Source organism: Hyaena hyaena, unplaced genomic scaffold (assembly GCF_003009895.1).
Source record: "Hyaena hyaena isolate Hyena2069 unplaced genomic scaffold, ASM300989v1 scaffold_591, whole genome shotgun sequence".
NCBI lineage: Eukaryota > Metazoa > Chordata > Mammalia > Carnivora > Hyaenidae > Hyaena > Hyaena hyaena.
The window spans coordinates 1,030,401-1,048,163 of NW_024081224.1; the positions used below are offsets into that span (position 1 = coordinate 1,030,401).

The 17,763-nt window shown below is 39.8% G+C and overlaps 1 protein-coding gene and 1 pseudogene across 2 annotated transcripts in view; one reads left to right on the top strand and one right to left on the bottom strand.

The window, feature by feature from the left end:
• The window catches only part of EXOC6B (exocyst complex component 6B), a 604,485-nt gene that overhangs the window by 439,087 nt on the left and 147,635 nt on the right, over window positions 1–17,763 (top strand). For both annotated transcript variants that reach the window (XM_039256882.1, XM_039256883.1), the window contains exon 20: window positions 12,186–12,259. In XM_039256882.1, coding sequence (XP_039112813.1) covers window positions 12,186–12,259 — 74 coding nt within the window. The remainder of the gene's footprint in view (window positions 1–12,185; window positions 12,260–17,763) is intronic.
• On the bottom strand, window positions 9,517–9,647 carry LOC120248527 (annotated as a pseudogene).

Genomic DNA, 17,763 nt, shown 5'->3' on the forward strand with positions numbered 1-17,763 from the left:
GGCTCTGAGAATTTCATTGGGGTGCTTATTTTTCTTTATGCTGCCATTGTTCAGCCTAATGATTTGGGACTGTTTAATACCAAATAATACCAAACATTTTATATAATGTAACCAACAACGAAAGAAAAATAATTCTTCTGTTATTTTCTCTGTAGGCATCAGTAAAATTTGCCTAGTCATCTTTCTCTTCTTTTTGTCATTCTGAATGATGTACCTTTCTTCTGACTGATACGCCTTGCTGGAGAAATACCGAGTCTCCTCGATTTTTCACCAAGTCCCAGCAGTCCGCCTGCTTATGGCTCGCCCTTCCCCTCGGAGTCAGTGGAATCTCTGTCAGCTGTCTGCCTGTCAGTGGATGGAGACAAGGTGTAGAGTAAGCCCCTGGCTGGACAGTTAACCAGGGAAAGGAGTGAGGTTCTCTACTCTTCCCTAGAAAAGCATTTCTGAGGGCTTTTCAACAAGGATCGCTTTAAAGACAGGAGTGCTTTAAGTACTTGAAATGTTCATTTATCTCCTATACCTTCTAGCACTTAAGATATTCCTTTAAAAGCACCAGTTTATCACGGAAAGAAGTTGCTCATGTGCCTTAAGAAACAATGATTTTCATTTCCTTTTCCTCCAGCTAACCTAAATTCTTTTTTAACACTAATCTCCCTCTCAGCAGTGCCTAGAAGTTAAAATCCTTAATGCTTCCTCTAGAGCTCCTGAGTTGTGTCGGAAGTTCTCTCCTTGACCCTTTACCCAGTAAGTATCAGCCAAAGGGCTAGGGTTGCATTAACAAAGATCCTCTCCTCCTTTTGTTTCTGTTTCTTTGCTTGTTTGTTTTAGGGGAAAAGAAAAGGGAAAACACATCCTAAACTGAATTCTCAGTGGCATAGTTTATATTCTCTAAGTAAGATAGATCCTAAGTTTAGGTCTTGACTTCTGAAGATAAATCCATTAGCCTATGTAACCAGAATGAGAGAACAGTATTTATGTTGATAGTGATATAATGCAAACATTTAACATGGATCATTGTTTTAGCACTTTACAATAAATTTCCATTTTAGGGGGAAAACTTCCCAGCTGCTAACTAGAACAATTTCATGAAGCAAAGAAGCAAAGCTAGTAAATATAGAAAATGTTCATTTTCTCTGGGCAAGATATGCAGAACTTTTACTTTGCCATGTCAAAAATGATGTCTAATATTGAAATCTTACTTGAATATCTTTTTTTTTTTTGATTCAATGAAGAAGTGACCATGCCAAGGTGAAGAGCATATTATTTTATATCAAAATCCAGTAAAGTTCACATTAATTATGCTGGGCCATGTATGGCTCTAGCCTAGATATTAAAATGGACCCGATATCTAGTTATATTGCACTTGATCTGGATTGGACTTTGTGTTCCAACAACAGTTCTCTGACACCAGTTGGATGTCGTACAGCTCAATCCAATTCTACGACTAACATCCTGGAGTTATTGCAGACTCCACAGTTAAGGGGTCAGTCCTGCAAGACTGCCCTTCTTCAGACATCAGCTGCAAATCTTGGGTGTCCAAGCCACCCCCTCCTCTTGCTAGCTGACTCCAGATTCAGAACTCCCCACCCTCCCTTGCATTCAGTAATTCACCAGGAAACTCAAGGAAATCACTGAAAGTTCTGTACTTCTGATTACAGTTTTATTATAAAGGTTGTAACAGGAACAGCCAAATGGAAAGTATGTGTAGGTTAGGGTCCTGGGGAGGAGGGGGACTTCACAGTTGTCGTGTTGTCTCTCTGTTAGAATCTGAGCATGTCACCCTCCCAGCACATCAGAGTGTTCACTAATCGAGATTTACTGAGCTTCAGTGTCCAGAGTTTTTATATGGACTTTCATTACATGGGCATGATTGCATAAATAATTGGCCACATGAATGAAATCAGCCTCCAGCCCCTTTACCCTCCCTGTAGATGGTGGGATGTGGCTGAAAATCCTGAGCATGGGCTTTCTGACTCATCCGGCCCTTCCCTTAAAACTATCTAAGAGCTCACTTGAGCAACCTTGTTAGCATACACCTAGGTATGGTCAAAGAAGTTCATTGTGAATAGCAATTCCTATTGCTCGGGAACTTTCAAGGGTATTTGAAACTCTGTTTCAGGAGCGGGCCAAAACCAGATATGTCCTTTATTATATCACAGACATCAAGAATATATTTGATTTATTCCTATAGCTTTAATTAAGTGAAATATTATTACCTTCATTTCCTAGCAGAGATGTTTGGTCCTAAGAACTTAACATGATTGGCCAGAGGTAACATAAGTAAATTCTAGAAAGAACTAGAATCTCAGTTACCTTAGCTAATAATCTATCTATCTTTTATGGACATCAGCTTACATTAGGAGACTTAGTTTTCCTAGAAAATTGTGAGAACATCAAGAAATATATATGCCAAAGAAATATTAACTACTCTCGGTTTGAAAAGAATTCTGTTGGGGCACTTTGCTGGCTCAGTTGGTAGATAGAGCATGTGACTCTTTTTTTTTTTTTTTACAAATAGTTTATTGTCAAATTAGTTTCCACATAACACTCAGTGCTCATCCCCACAAGTGTCCCCCCCACATCCCCCCCTCCCTCCCCCCCACATCCATCAGTCCTCAGTTTTTGTCAGCATTCAAGAGTCTCTCATGGTTTGCCTCTCTCCCTTTCCCCCACCATTTCCACCCTTCTTCTCCCCCTTGTGCCTCCGTCAAGTTCCTCCTAATCCTCCTATACGTGCAAACATATGATATTTGTCCTTCTCTGCCTGTCTTATTTCGCTCAGCATAACACCCTCAAGGTCCATCCACGTTGCTACACATGGCCAGATTTCATTGTTTCTCATTGCCATGTAGTATTCCATGGTATAGATAAACCACATCTTCTTGATCCATTCATCTGTTGATGGACACTTAGGCTCTTTCCATGTTTTAGCTATTGTGGAGAGTGCTGCTATGAACATTGGGGTACATGTGCTCCTATGCATCAGCATTAGAGCATGTGACTCTTGATCTCAGGGTCATGAGTGCCCCACATTGGGCATGAAGCCTACTTTTAAAAAGTTGTAAATAAAGAAAAAGAAAGGCATTTTACTGACTTTTTAAAAAAATGTCTGTCTCCTTTAACTTAGGGAACTGTGCATGTGGAACCTACTTTAGTCATTTCTCTGACTTTCAGCACGTTGCATAGTGTGGTATATCTCCACCCTGTTCCAGAGTCTTGATAGTGAGTCTTGATGCTTTTCCTTTTAATGAATGAACATTTATTTTATATTGCACCTTAAAAAAAAAAACATTTTGCAGTTATAGATCAGGATGGTTATTGTCATCACTGGCTATGGAAACTGAGGCATAGCTCACTATGTCCCAAAACTTACATACTTGTCATCTGTCACCCTTAAAAAAAAAAATTATACCCTACTTCTTCTTCCAAAAATGATTTGAGGCCACTTGCAACAGATCAAATTGCAAAAATAAATAAGTAAGGTACCATAGCCTTCAAATAGCTGCAGTTTCGCTTTCTGTGGTTCCAGTTACCCAAGATCAGCTGTGATCTGGAAGCAGGTGACCCTCCGTCTGCTGCATCCTCAGTAGTAGACGAAGACTGCATCACAGTGCCGGGTCACAGTCCTTTGTCTCAGTATGCAGGCGTTTTATCTTCTCTCATCATCACAAGAAGAATGAGTGCAGTACAATAGGTTATTTTGAGAGAGAGAGAGAGATCCCATTCACATTAACTTTTATTACAGTCTATTGTTGTAATTGTTCTATTTTACTATTAGTTGTTGTTGATCTCCTAGTGTGCCTGATTTATAAATTAACATAGGTGTGTATGTATAGGAAAAGCCATAGTATGTATGGAGTTCAGTACTCCCTGTGGCTTTAGGCATCCACTGATGTCTTGGTACCTATCACCCTGCAGAATTAACAGGGGACAACTGAATAAGAAAGAGAAAATGGAGTGAAGAGAAGAAACATTTTAATTTATGTTGATTACAGTCGACATCATCTAAAGCTGTGCTGTCCAGTACTATAGCTACCAGCCTCAAGTGGCCATTTGAGCATTTGAGATGTAGCTAGCCGGAAATGAGAAGTGCTATAAATGCAAAATATATACTGAATTTTGAAAAAATCATGAATAATTTTAAGTAGACTCCATGCCCAATGTGGGGCTTGAACTCATGACCCTGAGGTCAAGAGTTACATGCTCCTGGCACCTGGGTGGCTCAGTCATTGGGTGTCCAACTCTTGATATTGGCTAGGGTCATGATCCCAAGGTTGTGGGATCAAGCCCCATATTGGGCTCCATGATGGGCATGGAACCTGCTTAAAATATTCTCTTTCTCTCTCTCTCCCTCCCTCTCTCCCTCTCTGTTCACCCTCCTATCCTACCCTCTATTCCTCCACTCCTCTCTCCACTCAAAGCTTTCTCTCTCTCTTTAAAAAAAAAAAAAATATATATATATATATACACACACACACACACACATATATATTTTTTAAAAAAAGAGCCACATGTTTTACCGATGAGCCTACCATGTGCCCCCAAAATGAGTAATTTTTAAAATATTAGTGTCATGTTGCAATGAAATATTTTATACATATTGAGTCAAACAAGATATATTATGAATTTCAAAATGAATTGTTTTGTCTCAGTTTTTAATGTGTCTACTAGAAATTCTAAAATTACACATGGCGCTCGCATTTCTACTTGGACAGTGCTTTTCTAGAAAATTGATTTTCACTGTGATGTTAAGTGACCGGCAGAATCCTTCTCAAAAATCCTTCTGTAAAACTTCAGATAGCCACAGCTTTGTGTATATGTTCATACAGCAGAATAATCAGTGCTGAACAAACACATGGATAAAATTAAGTCCTTAAAAGCACAGTAAAAATTTCAAGGATATAAAGTTACTACTTCAGAGCACTAGTCTTTCTCATCTCTCAGGAAGCCCACCCCTCTCATGGCGGATCCTCCACTTTCCTAGAGATTATACACAGAAGCACTGCCGACTGCTGATTGGGAGAAGCTTCTTTTCACCATAATTTTAGAAGATATTACGAAATTGACCCTTATTTTGCAAAATTGTGAAACATTTGGAAACTTCAGAGGAAAATTGACTTTGTACAGATCTGTGTATCTTTATGATTTTATAATTCCTAACTAAATGTAAAGGAATACTTAATCTGCATATAAAGGAACATGTAAAGTGAATATTTGTTTTCAGACATTTGAGGTGGGGGTTGCATGTTGAAATAATACAAGGACAGACTTAGAAGGATCATATTCTAACTGGGTCACTGACTTAACCTTTATGGGCCTTAATTTGCTCATTGGAAGAAGTCCTCAGTAGTTACAAATGCTCCTTTTAGCTTAAGCAATGTAGGGTATAGACTCAAGTCTGAGGTCATCTTTTGCTCTGTTTGGCCTGTTATTTCTCTGTGGAATGTTAAGTCAAGTCCACTGCCAGGCAGCAGGACATTGTTCTGGCACTCGTTATAGTCTTGACTTTCCTCAGCCCTTCTTCCTTTGCAAAGAATCACCCAATGCAAAAGTCACTGTCTTTAATTTAGTGAATATGGCTGAGTGTTCTTATCCATCATTTAAAATATTATTTCTTCAGACAAAGATTAGCACTTTATTTCTATAAAGGCATCCAGTGCCACTTGGACTCCATGAAATGGTGAGAACTTATATCATCCCTTCTTTTAAATCTTAAACTGAATTGTTTCTCTAGTTTGCTTTGCTAGATTCCACTAATTTCATTCAGCAGTTTACTGATTCTTCTTATATGTTAAGTCAGATGTAGAAATCAGCCTCTCTGATTTGCTAGGTTTGTTCCTCATAAAACAGCTTTTCTGTCCAGGTGAATATGTGCTGTCACTGACACCAGCCCCTGGAAGTGCCAGGACCCCCCTTTCCTCTCGGTGGTACAGTTAGAGGGACAGCTGGGTGGAGACTGATTGCTTATTTACTGAGCAGCAGCATGGAAGTTCCTTCATGCTGGTGGCCATTTTCTCACTTATGGGAGATGAATTCTTTATTAATTAAAATGCCATGTCTGTTTGTCCTAGCTTTCAGTGGTCTTTCAGAGCAAAAGGAGCTTGGAGAATTGAACTTAGAAAATCAAACTTTAAAAGTACTTGGTAAATCCGTGTGGAGTACTGTCTTGGCATTTGCAATCAGATTTCAGAATCATCAGTTTCCATCTGATTTCTCACAGAACTTTGCGAATATGTTCAAGTTACCCTGTGCTTCCCTCTGCCCTTCGTGGGCTGGGCAGTGTAGTGAGGTACATATTTAAGATACGTAAAAACAGAGCATAATGTATGTCACGGAGTCATACCCTGGCTAAATAAAGGTGTCTGGTTTTTATGATCACATGTCCATGCAAGCACACTTACACAAGTATAGTCAGTTTCATCTCCAAGTTGGTTTTTTTTTTTTTCCTCCCTCTACCCCCCAACTTTTTTCCCATCTCCTTGGCATCTGTCTCCTTCGCTCTTACTTCCTTATGTTCTGGCCGACCTTTTTCTGACCAGCAGAGCCCCAAGTGGATTCCCTGTGGAGTCCATCAACTCCTGTCTGTAATTAGCTTAGTGGAGCCACTGTGAAGTGATGCAAGAAGAGTTTAGCTTCCCCAGAGCCGCACTTGGTAGTCTGGCACGCTCCTTATCTGTTGCTCCGGGGAGCTAGATACCAGGAAACCATTATGTTAATACAGCAACAGCAGCTTTTATTTTTTCAATCCCACAAAAACCACATGTGACCTGACATGATCTTAAGATATAAACAAGTAGCCAACATACTTTGGGCCCCTGGGTACCGAGTTTTCTTTCTCACCTGGCATTTTGGCCCCAACCAAACTTCTAGTCCCTTCAGTGAGGGCTGGTGTCCATTTTCCGACCTGAAGTTCAGTGGGAGCAATAGTAAATGACAGTATCCAGGGACCTCTGGTCAAAATTTTATCCACTGTCTTTTCAACTTCCTCTTATTTAAACAAATCATGGTTTTCTCCAACAATTGCTTTTTTACCTATTTGCCAGAGATGGTACTAGGTTTGCTTTTCTGAAGTAAACTTCACCTTGTTGCTCGTCTTCTTTTCAAGGTTATTCTTGTTCCATGGACAATTTGCCTAAAATAGAGCTGTAATTCTGTGAGTCGGTATACCCTTGCAAACATGATTGTTCTCCTAGAGTCAGTTCAGAAGAACTAGTTTTATTTTCTGTTTCTCACAGCTTGCTTTTGGTAAACTCTCAGATGTCCTATCCAGATACACAGATTATAGACTAAGACAGTCATTTTGATTTCTCAAAGCCCTTTCTAATCTGACTCTACCACTTTATTCTAATTAGCATTCTATGGTGTTTATAAAATGGTTTTTTCCCTTCAGCCAAATGTGAATGTACCTGATAATTTTAAAGTTTATTTAAATTTTTTTTTTCCTTCCCCCTCTAAGTGATAGTGTTAGTTAATTATAAGATCAGCCTTCAAGAAGTCTAGAAAGCATTTGAAATTAGTGGAATCCTTCTTTTTCTCTTTTGGTAATTTTATGTTATTATATGAAAACCTACAGGATATTTTTGAAAAATTAATATTATTTTTAGCAATGATTGCCCAGCCGCATAGATTTAAGTGTGTAGGAGAACATGAAGGAATGTTGAATGTTTGGTGAGTAAAATGCTTTTTGTGTGTGATTTTCTTTCCCCGTTTTTACCTTCACTTAACAGTGTGCCGCCTTCTCTGTAACTTTTATGCCTCCTTTTTATTTTTTTAAGTGAGAATATTTCCTTCATAAACTTCAATGAGTTGACACTTTGCTCATTAAAAGATGTTTCACATTTGCACGTTGGGTCTTAGAGTCAAGCCCTGATTCAAGCTTCAACTCTGAAGCGTCCCTAACATTATGGTACAGGGGCAGGAAAGAGCTGCTGGGGAGAGTGAGGCTTTCTGGAAAAGGTGTCAGTGGTCGTCAGGCTCTACTAATCTAAACATGTTTTTGAAGAGGAAGCTTTGTTGCCTACCACGCTGGAACCTCCACTCAGTCCCCCAGTAACACATGCTGGTGAAGTGTTGGGTTTGGGTCTCTGTGAAACAGAGCAAACACCTTATAGTCTTGCGATGCCAAGTCTACACTACAGAACCCAGGCTTCGGAAACACTGGTGTTGGAAATATTCAGAGACTGCAAACCTACTGCAGCTCTTGGACTCAGAGACAAGTCCAGAAAGGGACTTGTCCCTTGTGCCCCATATGTACATCGGTTCCTCTCAGTCACTATTGCATCCTTTTTATGATTTGAGAAGAAGGAAAGTTTCCATTTTTGATGTTAAAGAGAGGCTTCTCGTGGGTACATCTAAGGAATTTGTGTATGTATCAGCCCATTACATAGACTGGGGCTTTTTGTAGTTTTCTTCTTCTCTTTCTGTCAGGCAACATCTGGGAATTTGGATGTGCAGACCAGTCCTGGCGGCCTATAATGCTGAATCTTGAACAAGTCCTATCTCTTGTCACTAGAGAAAGCGTTATTAAATCAGCACCACTAAGTAATTTTGGTGCATATGTGCGCGTGTGTTCTGTTTCCCTTTCTTTGATTATGAAAGTGGTCTGTACTCATTTTAAAAGTTTATAAAATAGAAAAAAGACAGAAGCCCCTTGTAATTTTTCTGTCTGCAACAGCCCCAGTTAACATTATGAAATGAGTGTTTACTATGCATATTACATTTTATAGAGTTGAAATCAGACTGCTTACAAGTAAATGTTCATTTATTTAAAACATTCACACTTTCTTATGCTATTAACATTTTTCATATATCTAAATAATTGACTCTAAGAAAACAACTGTGTTTTTAAGGGTATATTAAGTCCAAAAATTACAGATCTATTTGATGCATTTTTTGAAATTCATAAATAACACCAATAAAAATCGCTGTGGCTAACATACTGTTAATTAGTCATCTCAACTTCGTTTAAGTGAAAGACTTAAATATTTGCCCGTAAATGAATTTGCAATACCAGCTCACTAACTCATCACGGAATGGTGGCTGAATAAATTCTCCTGCTCTGTCCTGGGTATGTAATAGTGTTTCTTAACTTTTGTTTGGTCACCAGCCCTCTGTGAGTTCAGTGAAAGCTACGAAGCTTCTTCCCAGAGAACTGTATATTCACACAAAAAACTAATTGTAATGATAATCAATTATGATATGCCAGGCCCTCTGCCAACTGCTCTATGTGTGTTATTTCATTTAATCCTCATGGTAGCAGTATAAAGAATGCACTGTTTTCTTCATTTTTGAGAAAAAGACATTGAAGCTTTAAGGAGATTAAGTAATTTGCTCATGCCCGTAGACCTAGTATCAGAGCTCAAACTCTGATACTTATGACCTCAGAAGCTATCCCTTCAATCAATATGCACCGAATTTTAGGAAGCTCATAAATTCCTAAAATCTGCTTATTGATACTTATGTTAAGGACACGTTACCTACTGCAATCCAGAGATTTTCATTGTCAGTGAAGAATATGTGTGGTTAATCAATCTCGCTGTTTTTGTAACTAATTTAATTAATATATGAATATTTGTTGAATATCTACTGTTTTAAACTGGTAAGAACAAATACTACACTTGATCTTAGCCAAAAGGCCGAGAAGCGATGAATATGTACTATTTTAAATACTTGTTAGGTTCAGTGATAGGGTCTTTATCCCTAAGGAGTTTACTATCTACATGAGAAGACAAGGATTATGTACATAAAACAATGAGGAAAAATTACAAACCTGAGGTTGAATATACGGTAACGAGACATTTCCATAAACTATATGTGAAAACTAATCTCTTTACTCTGTCATACCTTGATGCAGTGTCGCTCTTTGATTCCCTGATTTATAAAAGGAAAATCAAATCTAAAAGGCCACCATGTCCTCTGGGAATGTGGCAGATTCAGTGTGTCATAAAAATGAGGTCTGTAAAGTGAGACTCTGAGTTTCCTGAGTGGTTTTGTCTGTGTCATCTGTTAGCCCCAGGGAGCATGCTCAATAAGGAGAGGTGAGAATGTGTAGCCAGCTCTCAAACATTTCAACCATGTATCACCAGGTAATTCTCTTGAGTTGGACATGTGTAGGTAAGCAGAACACCTTGACAGTTGCTACATTTTGACTCAAGAAAGGTTCCTACTGACAGAGAGGAGTCATGCAGGAGCAGTGGGGGGAAACTACCAAACTTCGGATGAAACCATCGGGCATGGGAAGCGTATTGAAGCCGACAGTCAAGGCTGTCAGAAAGAGTGGCTGTGGCTATAATTCAGAAAAGTGCTTTCTGTAGGAGCACAGTATGGGCAAGTTGCACATCTGACCTGAGCAGCTGCTGGATACACAAGGTTAGCACAGATAATGGCTGTTGTAAGATATGAGGGATGGGGTATGTCAGGCTTTCCATTACCACGGCCCTCTTCAAGGATTTGTACAGTTGTAGGATTCTGCTTTTTTGAAACTTGAATAATTTGGGCTGTAATATGATGGAATTAATTTACAAAGAGCATTTGAATTTTCTTTTCATCGCAAACAGAAACCCAGTGCTGCTAATTATCCTACCTGTAGTTTATCTCCTTTCACTTACAATAGTTACTTTTATTGAAATGTCTACAATAAGAATATTTTGTGTACAGTCGTAGAATATATTTGTGCTGTATTTTGATTAATAAATTTTGTTACATTTCATTTCACTGATGTTTCCATAATCCCTTGCAATTTAACCTGTTTAGCATTATTTTTTTAAGTGGGGCAAGGATGTTATGAAAACCTATTATGTCTAAGAAGCCCCAGATGGAAAATATTTTTAAAAAACAGGAATTCCCATAATTGTTCATATCATTTAAATATGTCCAGCTCCTGGATGTTGGAAGTAATTTTCCAGGCATTTATGCAGATATCTTGATGGATTTTATTTAATTTCCAAAGAAAAAAGTATGATACTGAGTCTGTATAATTTCTTAAATTCATTCCTGGGGAAAAAAAACATTAAGTGAAAACATACCTTTTCATATTTTCTTTGAGCCAATACTGGAGTTGTTTTTGAGGTAAATAGTAGATTGATGATAAATGTCCATCACACTTTGGCTTTATAGAGAGAATTCAAGACATGTAACTGTCCAACTCTTGAATTTTCTCATTCTCTGTGTGTGGTGTGTGTGATGTGTGCATGCGGGGAGCTTAAACAAGACCTTTTGATTTCATAATAAGCAGGGCTTAGGGACGATAAAACTTGACATTCTTAACTGTTACTAGTGTCTGTCCCTATAGCCCATGCAGTTATCTTCCTGCTAATGATGTAGAAGCCAGAGTCATAAACTGAGCATGGACCCAAGGCGCTACTGTAAATTGCAAATAGCATTCATGTGGTGTCTTTGACCTAAGACTAAATTGGAGTAGAGAGAAGAGGGGGGAAAAAAGAGTTTTCAAGAGTGGAATAGAAGTGGAAGTCAAGGACAAAGAGTACGCTAGTAGGATGAATATGTGCAAAGGTTCCCTAAGCTTTTGAAGCGAGATTTGTTTAGATAGGCTTTTCATATCTGCAAATACTCCTTTGCTCAGGAGCTAAGCAGTGGATTCGGACAGCTTCTGCGTGTGTGTGTGTGTGTGTGTGTGTGTATGTATGTGTGTGTGTTGGCAATAATGCAGTCATGAGATAATACAAATAATCAGTGAGGGAATAATTAATGATGTGGCAGGGAATATTTTTTGATAAATGCTTGGGAAATGAGGTGACAGGCGTGAAATTAGAAAATTCCTTCAGCGATCTAAAATATAAATAGCTTTAGGAACTGAAAAGAGTTTCACAGCTGAAGATTTTATTGTGTTGAGAGGAAAAAGTTTTTTCTCTCCCCCACTCCCTCCTCATTTGCAAGTTGTTTGTCCATTCACAAAACAAATACTCTGAAGCCCAGCGCGGCTCATGGGAATAAATTTCAGGTCGAATTAGTACAGTTTCCTTGCTGTCAGGATGCTGGAATTAATGGTGTTTTGATGACACGAATTTTGAAGGGCAAACAAAGAAGCTGAAGGGAGAGAGACATGACTCCTTAGAAGCTTGGTCCTCCTCTCCCCCAGCCTCTCTTGTCTTCCCTGTCATCCGTCTGCCAATCTCCCTGTCCATGGTTAGTTAAAGGCGCTTTTTATCCTCTTTTCTTTCCCACAGAGTTTGCCAGATCCGGCCCGGTGCCTGGGTTCCAGGAGGACACGCTGCAGTTGGCCTTCATCGACTTGAGACAAGTAAGTCTTTGTGTTTTTGTTTTTTGTTTTTCTTTTAAGATGTGTGACTGAAGACCATCAGGTCTTAAGGAAAAGGGGAGGGAAGGGGGATTGGCGTTGGCGATTCACACTGGAGACCTAAGGGTTTTTCCCTGTGTTTGAGGCCACCTCTTTTATTTAGCTATCTGGGATCCTTAGCTATGGTGGAGTTAAAGGTTTTGTGGGTAGAAGGGAAGGCAGGAGGTGGGAGGAGGGACCCAGAGCGTCAAGGGACTCAAGTGACCCTCAAGTGATGTGACCCATTGTGCTATAGTTGGCTTCTGCAGACACAGCAGAAAGATAACTCAGCAAACCAATGCTAAGCAGGTGCACTGATGCAGAGACTGCCTGCCTGAAGGACTTTTGTTTGCAGATAATGAGGGCAGCAGCATTTTAAAAAAATGAAATATTTTACATTCTGGATGGTTGGTGTGGCTTGTTGACTTTTTTTCTGTTGCCTTCAGTCTTCCCATCCCCTCCTTTGTAGAATGTGGCCAGCCATGAGTGACTAAGTGGTGGTTTTAGGAGATGATTAGCAAAGGCCCTGACCAGTCACGCTAACCCAACAGACAACCCTGTTAAAGTAATGTTGACGAAAGCCAGTCCTCAGGTGCACCTGAGCTTTGGGAGCCCCTCAGTGAGAAAGTCTTTCTCTAGGGCCGTTGCTTGCACATCGAAACGGGTAGGTTGGTAGGCCTTAGTGGTTTGGGTAGAGAGGAACAGGATGGGCGGGGTGTGGCGGGGGGGGGGTGAAAGAGGGAGAGCGCTAACCGGGCTCTGTCATCTCTTCACTCTGAAGATGGATGGGGTTGGATAGAAAGTGTGAATGAAGTAAGAATCAATGACTGATGCTTCTCTCCTATTAAAACAATCTTTTTTTTTTGTCTGTTTTAAAAGGGGGGCTGGCTTTGTTTCTCCTGCCATAATGATGCAGTGCCTCTTGTTTTCAGAGCTGACATAGTTTGCATTCTGAAAACTTTTAGATGCCCAGAGTATTTCTTAAAGCTATAGGACCCCTTGTATTGGTAGTCTCCTAACCACTGTGACTCGATTCATGCTGGAACAGCTTTTAACCCATAATGGATGGCCTGAGCTACCCCTGAATCCTTGTGGATGGGTGGTGTAATCTGTCATCTGATGACAAATCTGGAAAGCCCTGTTAAGCAGAAAACAGAAAATTGTGTCTCTATAGACCCGCCAAAGTTTGAGGATTCAAGCCGCGTCCCAGAAACGTGTGTCAACTTAATATTTGGGGGCCGAGGTGGGGGTTCTCGTACCACATAAAGGCTTTCCCAGCATGGTCACAAATGGAGCGGAGTATCTCTTTCCACACTTACGACCTTCCACCTGTGGTTTCAGCAACTCAACGGAGACATTCAGGTTTTAACCCCTTGGCTGATGTGAGACTGGAAGATTGGGATTTTGCCTTAGGGTTTTGTCAAAGGCCAGTCCGTTGGCTTTTTCTGTTTCTTCTCAGAAACTTCTGAGCCAATTGGCTTTTCTTGGAAAGCAGAAACTGAATTTCATTGGAGAGACACATCCAAGGAAAAAATTTTTCCTTTCTCACTATTCATGAGAAGGAAGTGTGATCATTCTCTCTAGTTTGTGGTTTTTGGTCCCTATGGAAAGCAACTAGTGTTCACAGAAAATGTTAACTAAGGGAGTAAGTTAGAAAACACAGCCAAAATAAGGTGGAGCTGAGCCGGGGGTGAATGCTCAAGTATTTGTGGGCTCTCGGCGAGCACTAGTGTTTATGCTTAAGTTCCTATTTGCTGTTATATTTCTGTTCTCAGACTTCTTCTTATGATATTTTAGCAGGAGAAACCAGAACTCCAAAATTTTACTAATAAGAAGACTTTGGCTCTTCCTGTCAAGTCTATCACCTAATTTCTAGTTGTATCTGTCTCTGTTAAGACAGCTTAAACCTTTCTAACCTAGACCATTTAAAACACCTCCCTAGCTCTCAGGCCGCAGCTCTTTACTAGCAGGCCCCAGGCCAGTTGAATCATTGTGAGAAAAATTATCCCTCCCCGTTCCCTTCTGAAAAAATTGATCTCTTTGCAGTCCATCTTCATTGTTATCATAACTTATTTAAAATGAGCATCTTATTAAAAGGAGACTTCTTCTGAGCTATGGAGATGTTCAAACTATAAGAAGAAAACCGGGGAGTATGTTCCCAAAGAAGATACCGTGACCTCAAATGAAGCATGATTAAGTGTCCTTGAGTATGTTGTCCTTCTGCATGTTCCCCTCAGAGTCCTATAATAGAATTATGGAATTTGGGGGTTGGGGCTCATTTTAAAAATCATGCAGGATAACCTTTGACTTGAGACTTGAAACCCTGTACAGCACGCAGACTGTGCCTGCATATCCTTCTTGAAGAAAACTTGCCACCCCGAAGCAGCAAGGGCCGCCTTCACGACAACCTGAATATTAGAAACATATTTATTTATTTATTTTTACAAATAGTTTATTGTCAAATTAGTTTCCACATAACACTCAGTGCTCATCCCCACAAGTGTCCTTCTCCATGCCCATCCCCCCTCCCCCCCACATCCATCAGTCCTCAGTTTTTGTCAGCATTCAAGAGTCTCTCATGGTTTGCCTCTCTCCCTTTCCCCCACCATTTCCGCCCTTCTTCTCCCCCTTGTTCCTCCGTCAAGTTCCTCCTAATCCTCCTATACGTGCAAACATATGATATTTGTCCTTCTCTGCCTGACTTATTTCGCTCAGCATAACACCCTCAAGGTCCATCCATGTTGCTACACATGGCCAGATTTCATTGTTTCTCATTGCCATGTAGTATTCCATGGTATAGATAAACCACATCTTCTTGACCTATTCATCTGTTGATGGACACTTAGGCTCTTTCCATGTTTTAGCTATTGTGGAGAGTGCTGCTGTGAACATTGGGGTCCATGTGCTCCTATGCATCAGCATTTCTGTATCCCTTGGGTAAATTCCTAGCAGTGCTATTGCTGGGTCATAGGGGAGTTCTAGTGTTAGAGAAACATATTTCTTAAGTTGGCTAAAATCTATCTCTCTGAACTCTGACCCTTTGGTTCTTTGTGTTTTTATTAATGCATCACAATTTTGGGGATGGGCTTCCTCTCCTGATTTAATGAGCATCCTCTCTGCTAGTCATTGAGTCTTCGTCACGTGTAGCACTGAGACCCACTCCTCAGGTCGTCCTCACACACTTGATTTTACGGACCAGACTGGACACTTCACTCTCTTCGGTCTATGTGTTTCTTTCATATTATTAATAACATAGATTTTTTTTTTTTATCATTCTAACCAATCTAAACCTCTTTAGATCCTGATTCGGTTTTCCAGCTTCGTGACTAATTTAAACATCATGTCCTTTCTGAGCCTAATATGACAATATTAAGCAGGCATGGCAGAAGTTAAAGGAAGAAGTTAAAGTTAGGGCAGATTCTGGGGTGCGCCCCCACGGGAAGCATGACAGTCACAGTGCAGCAGGCCTGTCCTTTGACTGTCATTGACTGTGTCTGCCTCACTGACTTATGAGCATATTCATTCTGATCATGCTTTCGTGTTGTCTTGCTTTAGAGTGTTTCAGACACTGTCAAGTGAATAATTTTTAAAATAATCAAAACACAGAATCTTTGATGAGATCATCTCTGCATAGACTGTAATAACAGAGTGTCATTTAAAAGCTATAGAAATTCAATTAGATGCAAATTAGACACGGATAGCAAAACGATTCATCTTTTCCCACCTGTCCTGTCTATCCTTAGTTTCGTACTTCTTAAGGAAAAGAGTGAAATGACATTTTGAATATGCAAGCTTTCGTGATATTTTACATGTGTATGGTACTTCATAGTTACCACACATTTACGTACAAATCTCATTTGTCAGACTGCTGAGCTTAGAAAACCTGCCATTAGTGATCATGTGAATTAGACAGTACAAATCAAAATCTCCTTTGCCACTTTATACCTGCTCAATGTCCAAGTCCATAAAAGTAGGATTGCAGTACGAATTCACATTCGTCTTTCAAATATAGGTGCCAATCTCTATCAAAATCCAACTTTGGGTTCATGTTGAATCCTGACAAGGACAACTTAAAGGTCTCACATTTTAGCTATCTTGAAGTGGCATGTGCACTCCAAGTACTAGTAACTGCCAGCCCTTAATGGCTCGTCATTGGAAGTGACCACACAAGGCCCATAGTGGATTCTCAGTAGTGATCAGATTCTTTAACAGTACTATGGATTGTGTTTTTCTTCTGTTGTTAAGCATTCAGTAGATAGTACTAATGAATATTAGAAATTGACCTTCAGTCGATTTTCATTTCAGCTTGTTTTATCAAACTCTGAGTGCCTACTATGAATAGAGCACAACCCCAGTGCTGTCGGAATACATAAGTAAATATAATACAGTCTCTGACCTCCAGGAGCAAAGAAATGATCAGCAAATACTTAATTTTAATGGAAGTCACACTGTAATGAGTATTACATTGGAAGGATGAAGCCATTGCATATGTTTCAATTATTTCATTGTGTTTTGCTGTATAACAAAGCACCCAAAACACCTTGTCTTAAAAGAGGAACCATTTATTTAATGCAAGTTTCTACAGATCGGCAATTAGGATAGGTTCAGTGGGCTCACTCACACCTTGAGGTCAGGAACTAGATTCACTAGGAACTGCCTGGTCTAGGATGCCTTAGCCAGACCGACTCTTCTCTGCTCCATGTGATCTGTCTCCCACCAGCAGCCTGACCCAAGTGTAATCACGTGGCATATTGGTAGGTTCCAAGAGAGCAAGGGGAAATATGCAAACCCCTTAAGGTCTACACTTGGAACTGGCAAGCCATCGTTCCCACCACAGCTTATGGGCCAGAGCTGGTCACAGAGCCAGCCCAAAATCAAAGAGTAGAGAGATCCACTTCAGCTCATCCTTCAGTTGGGATGTAAGACCTTTATACGAACTATGCCTCTATAATTGCAGAAAGAGGCCATGGAGTGGAGAGGTCTTTGTGAGCCTGAGTAATTATAAAATATTGCATTCAAAAAGTGGAAAGTTCAACTGAAAGAAGCCAGGCATTTGGTGAGAGAGGAAAGTGTTCTAAGCATAGAGAATAGCCAGTTTCAAGTTTTGTTTAAAAACATATGTGGAGTTGTTTTAACTAGGATCTAGACTATCTTTCCTTTTTTTTTTTAAGTTTTAGACAAATCTCTTTAAACCCCATTTCTTAATTTCTCTTCTTCATTTCTTACTCTTACTATTCAGCTTCCTCATGGACCTCTTTTTTATGTCCTATACTTCTCATCGAGCACTGCTTATTGTGGGCTATGCCGATCCATCTCACATTTCTGTTGCTCACATTCACTGTGAGGGAATCTTAACTTCCCCAGATAATTAATTATTTATATTACTCATTTAATTTCTGGCTGTTCACCTTACATATTTGACCAACAGGAAGAGGTTTGGGTGGGTTCTTTTCTTTAGTAACATCACC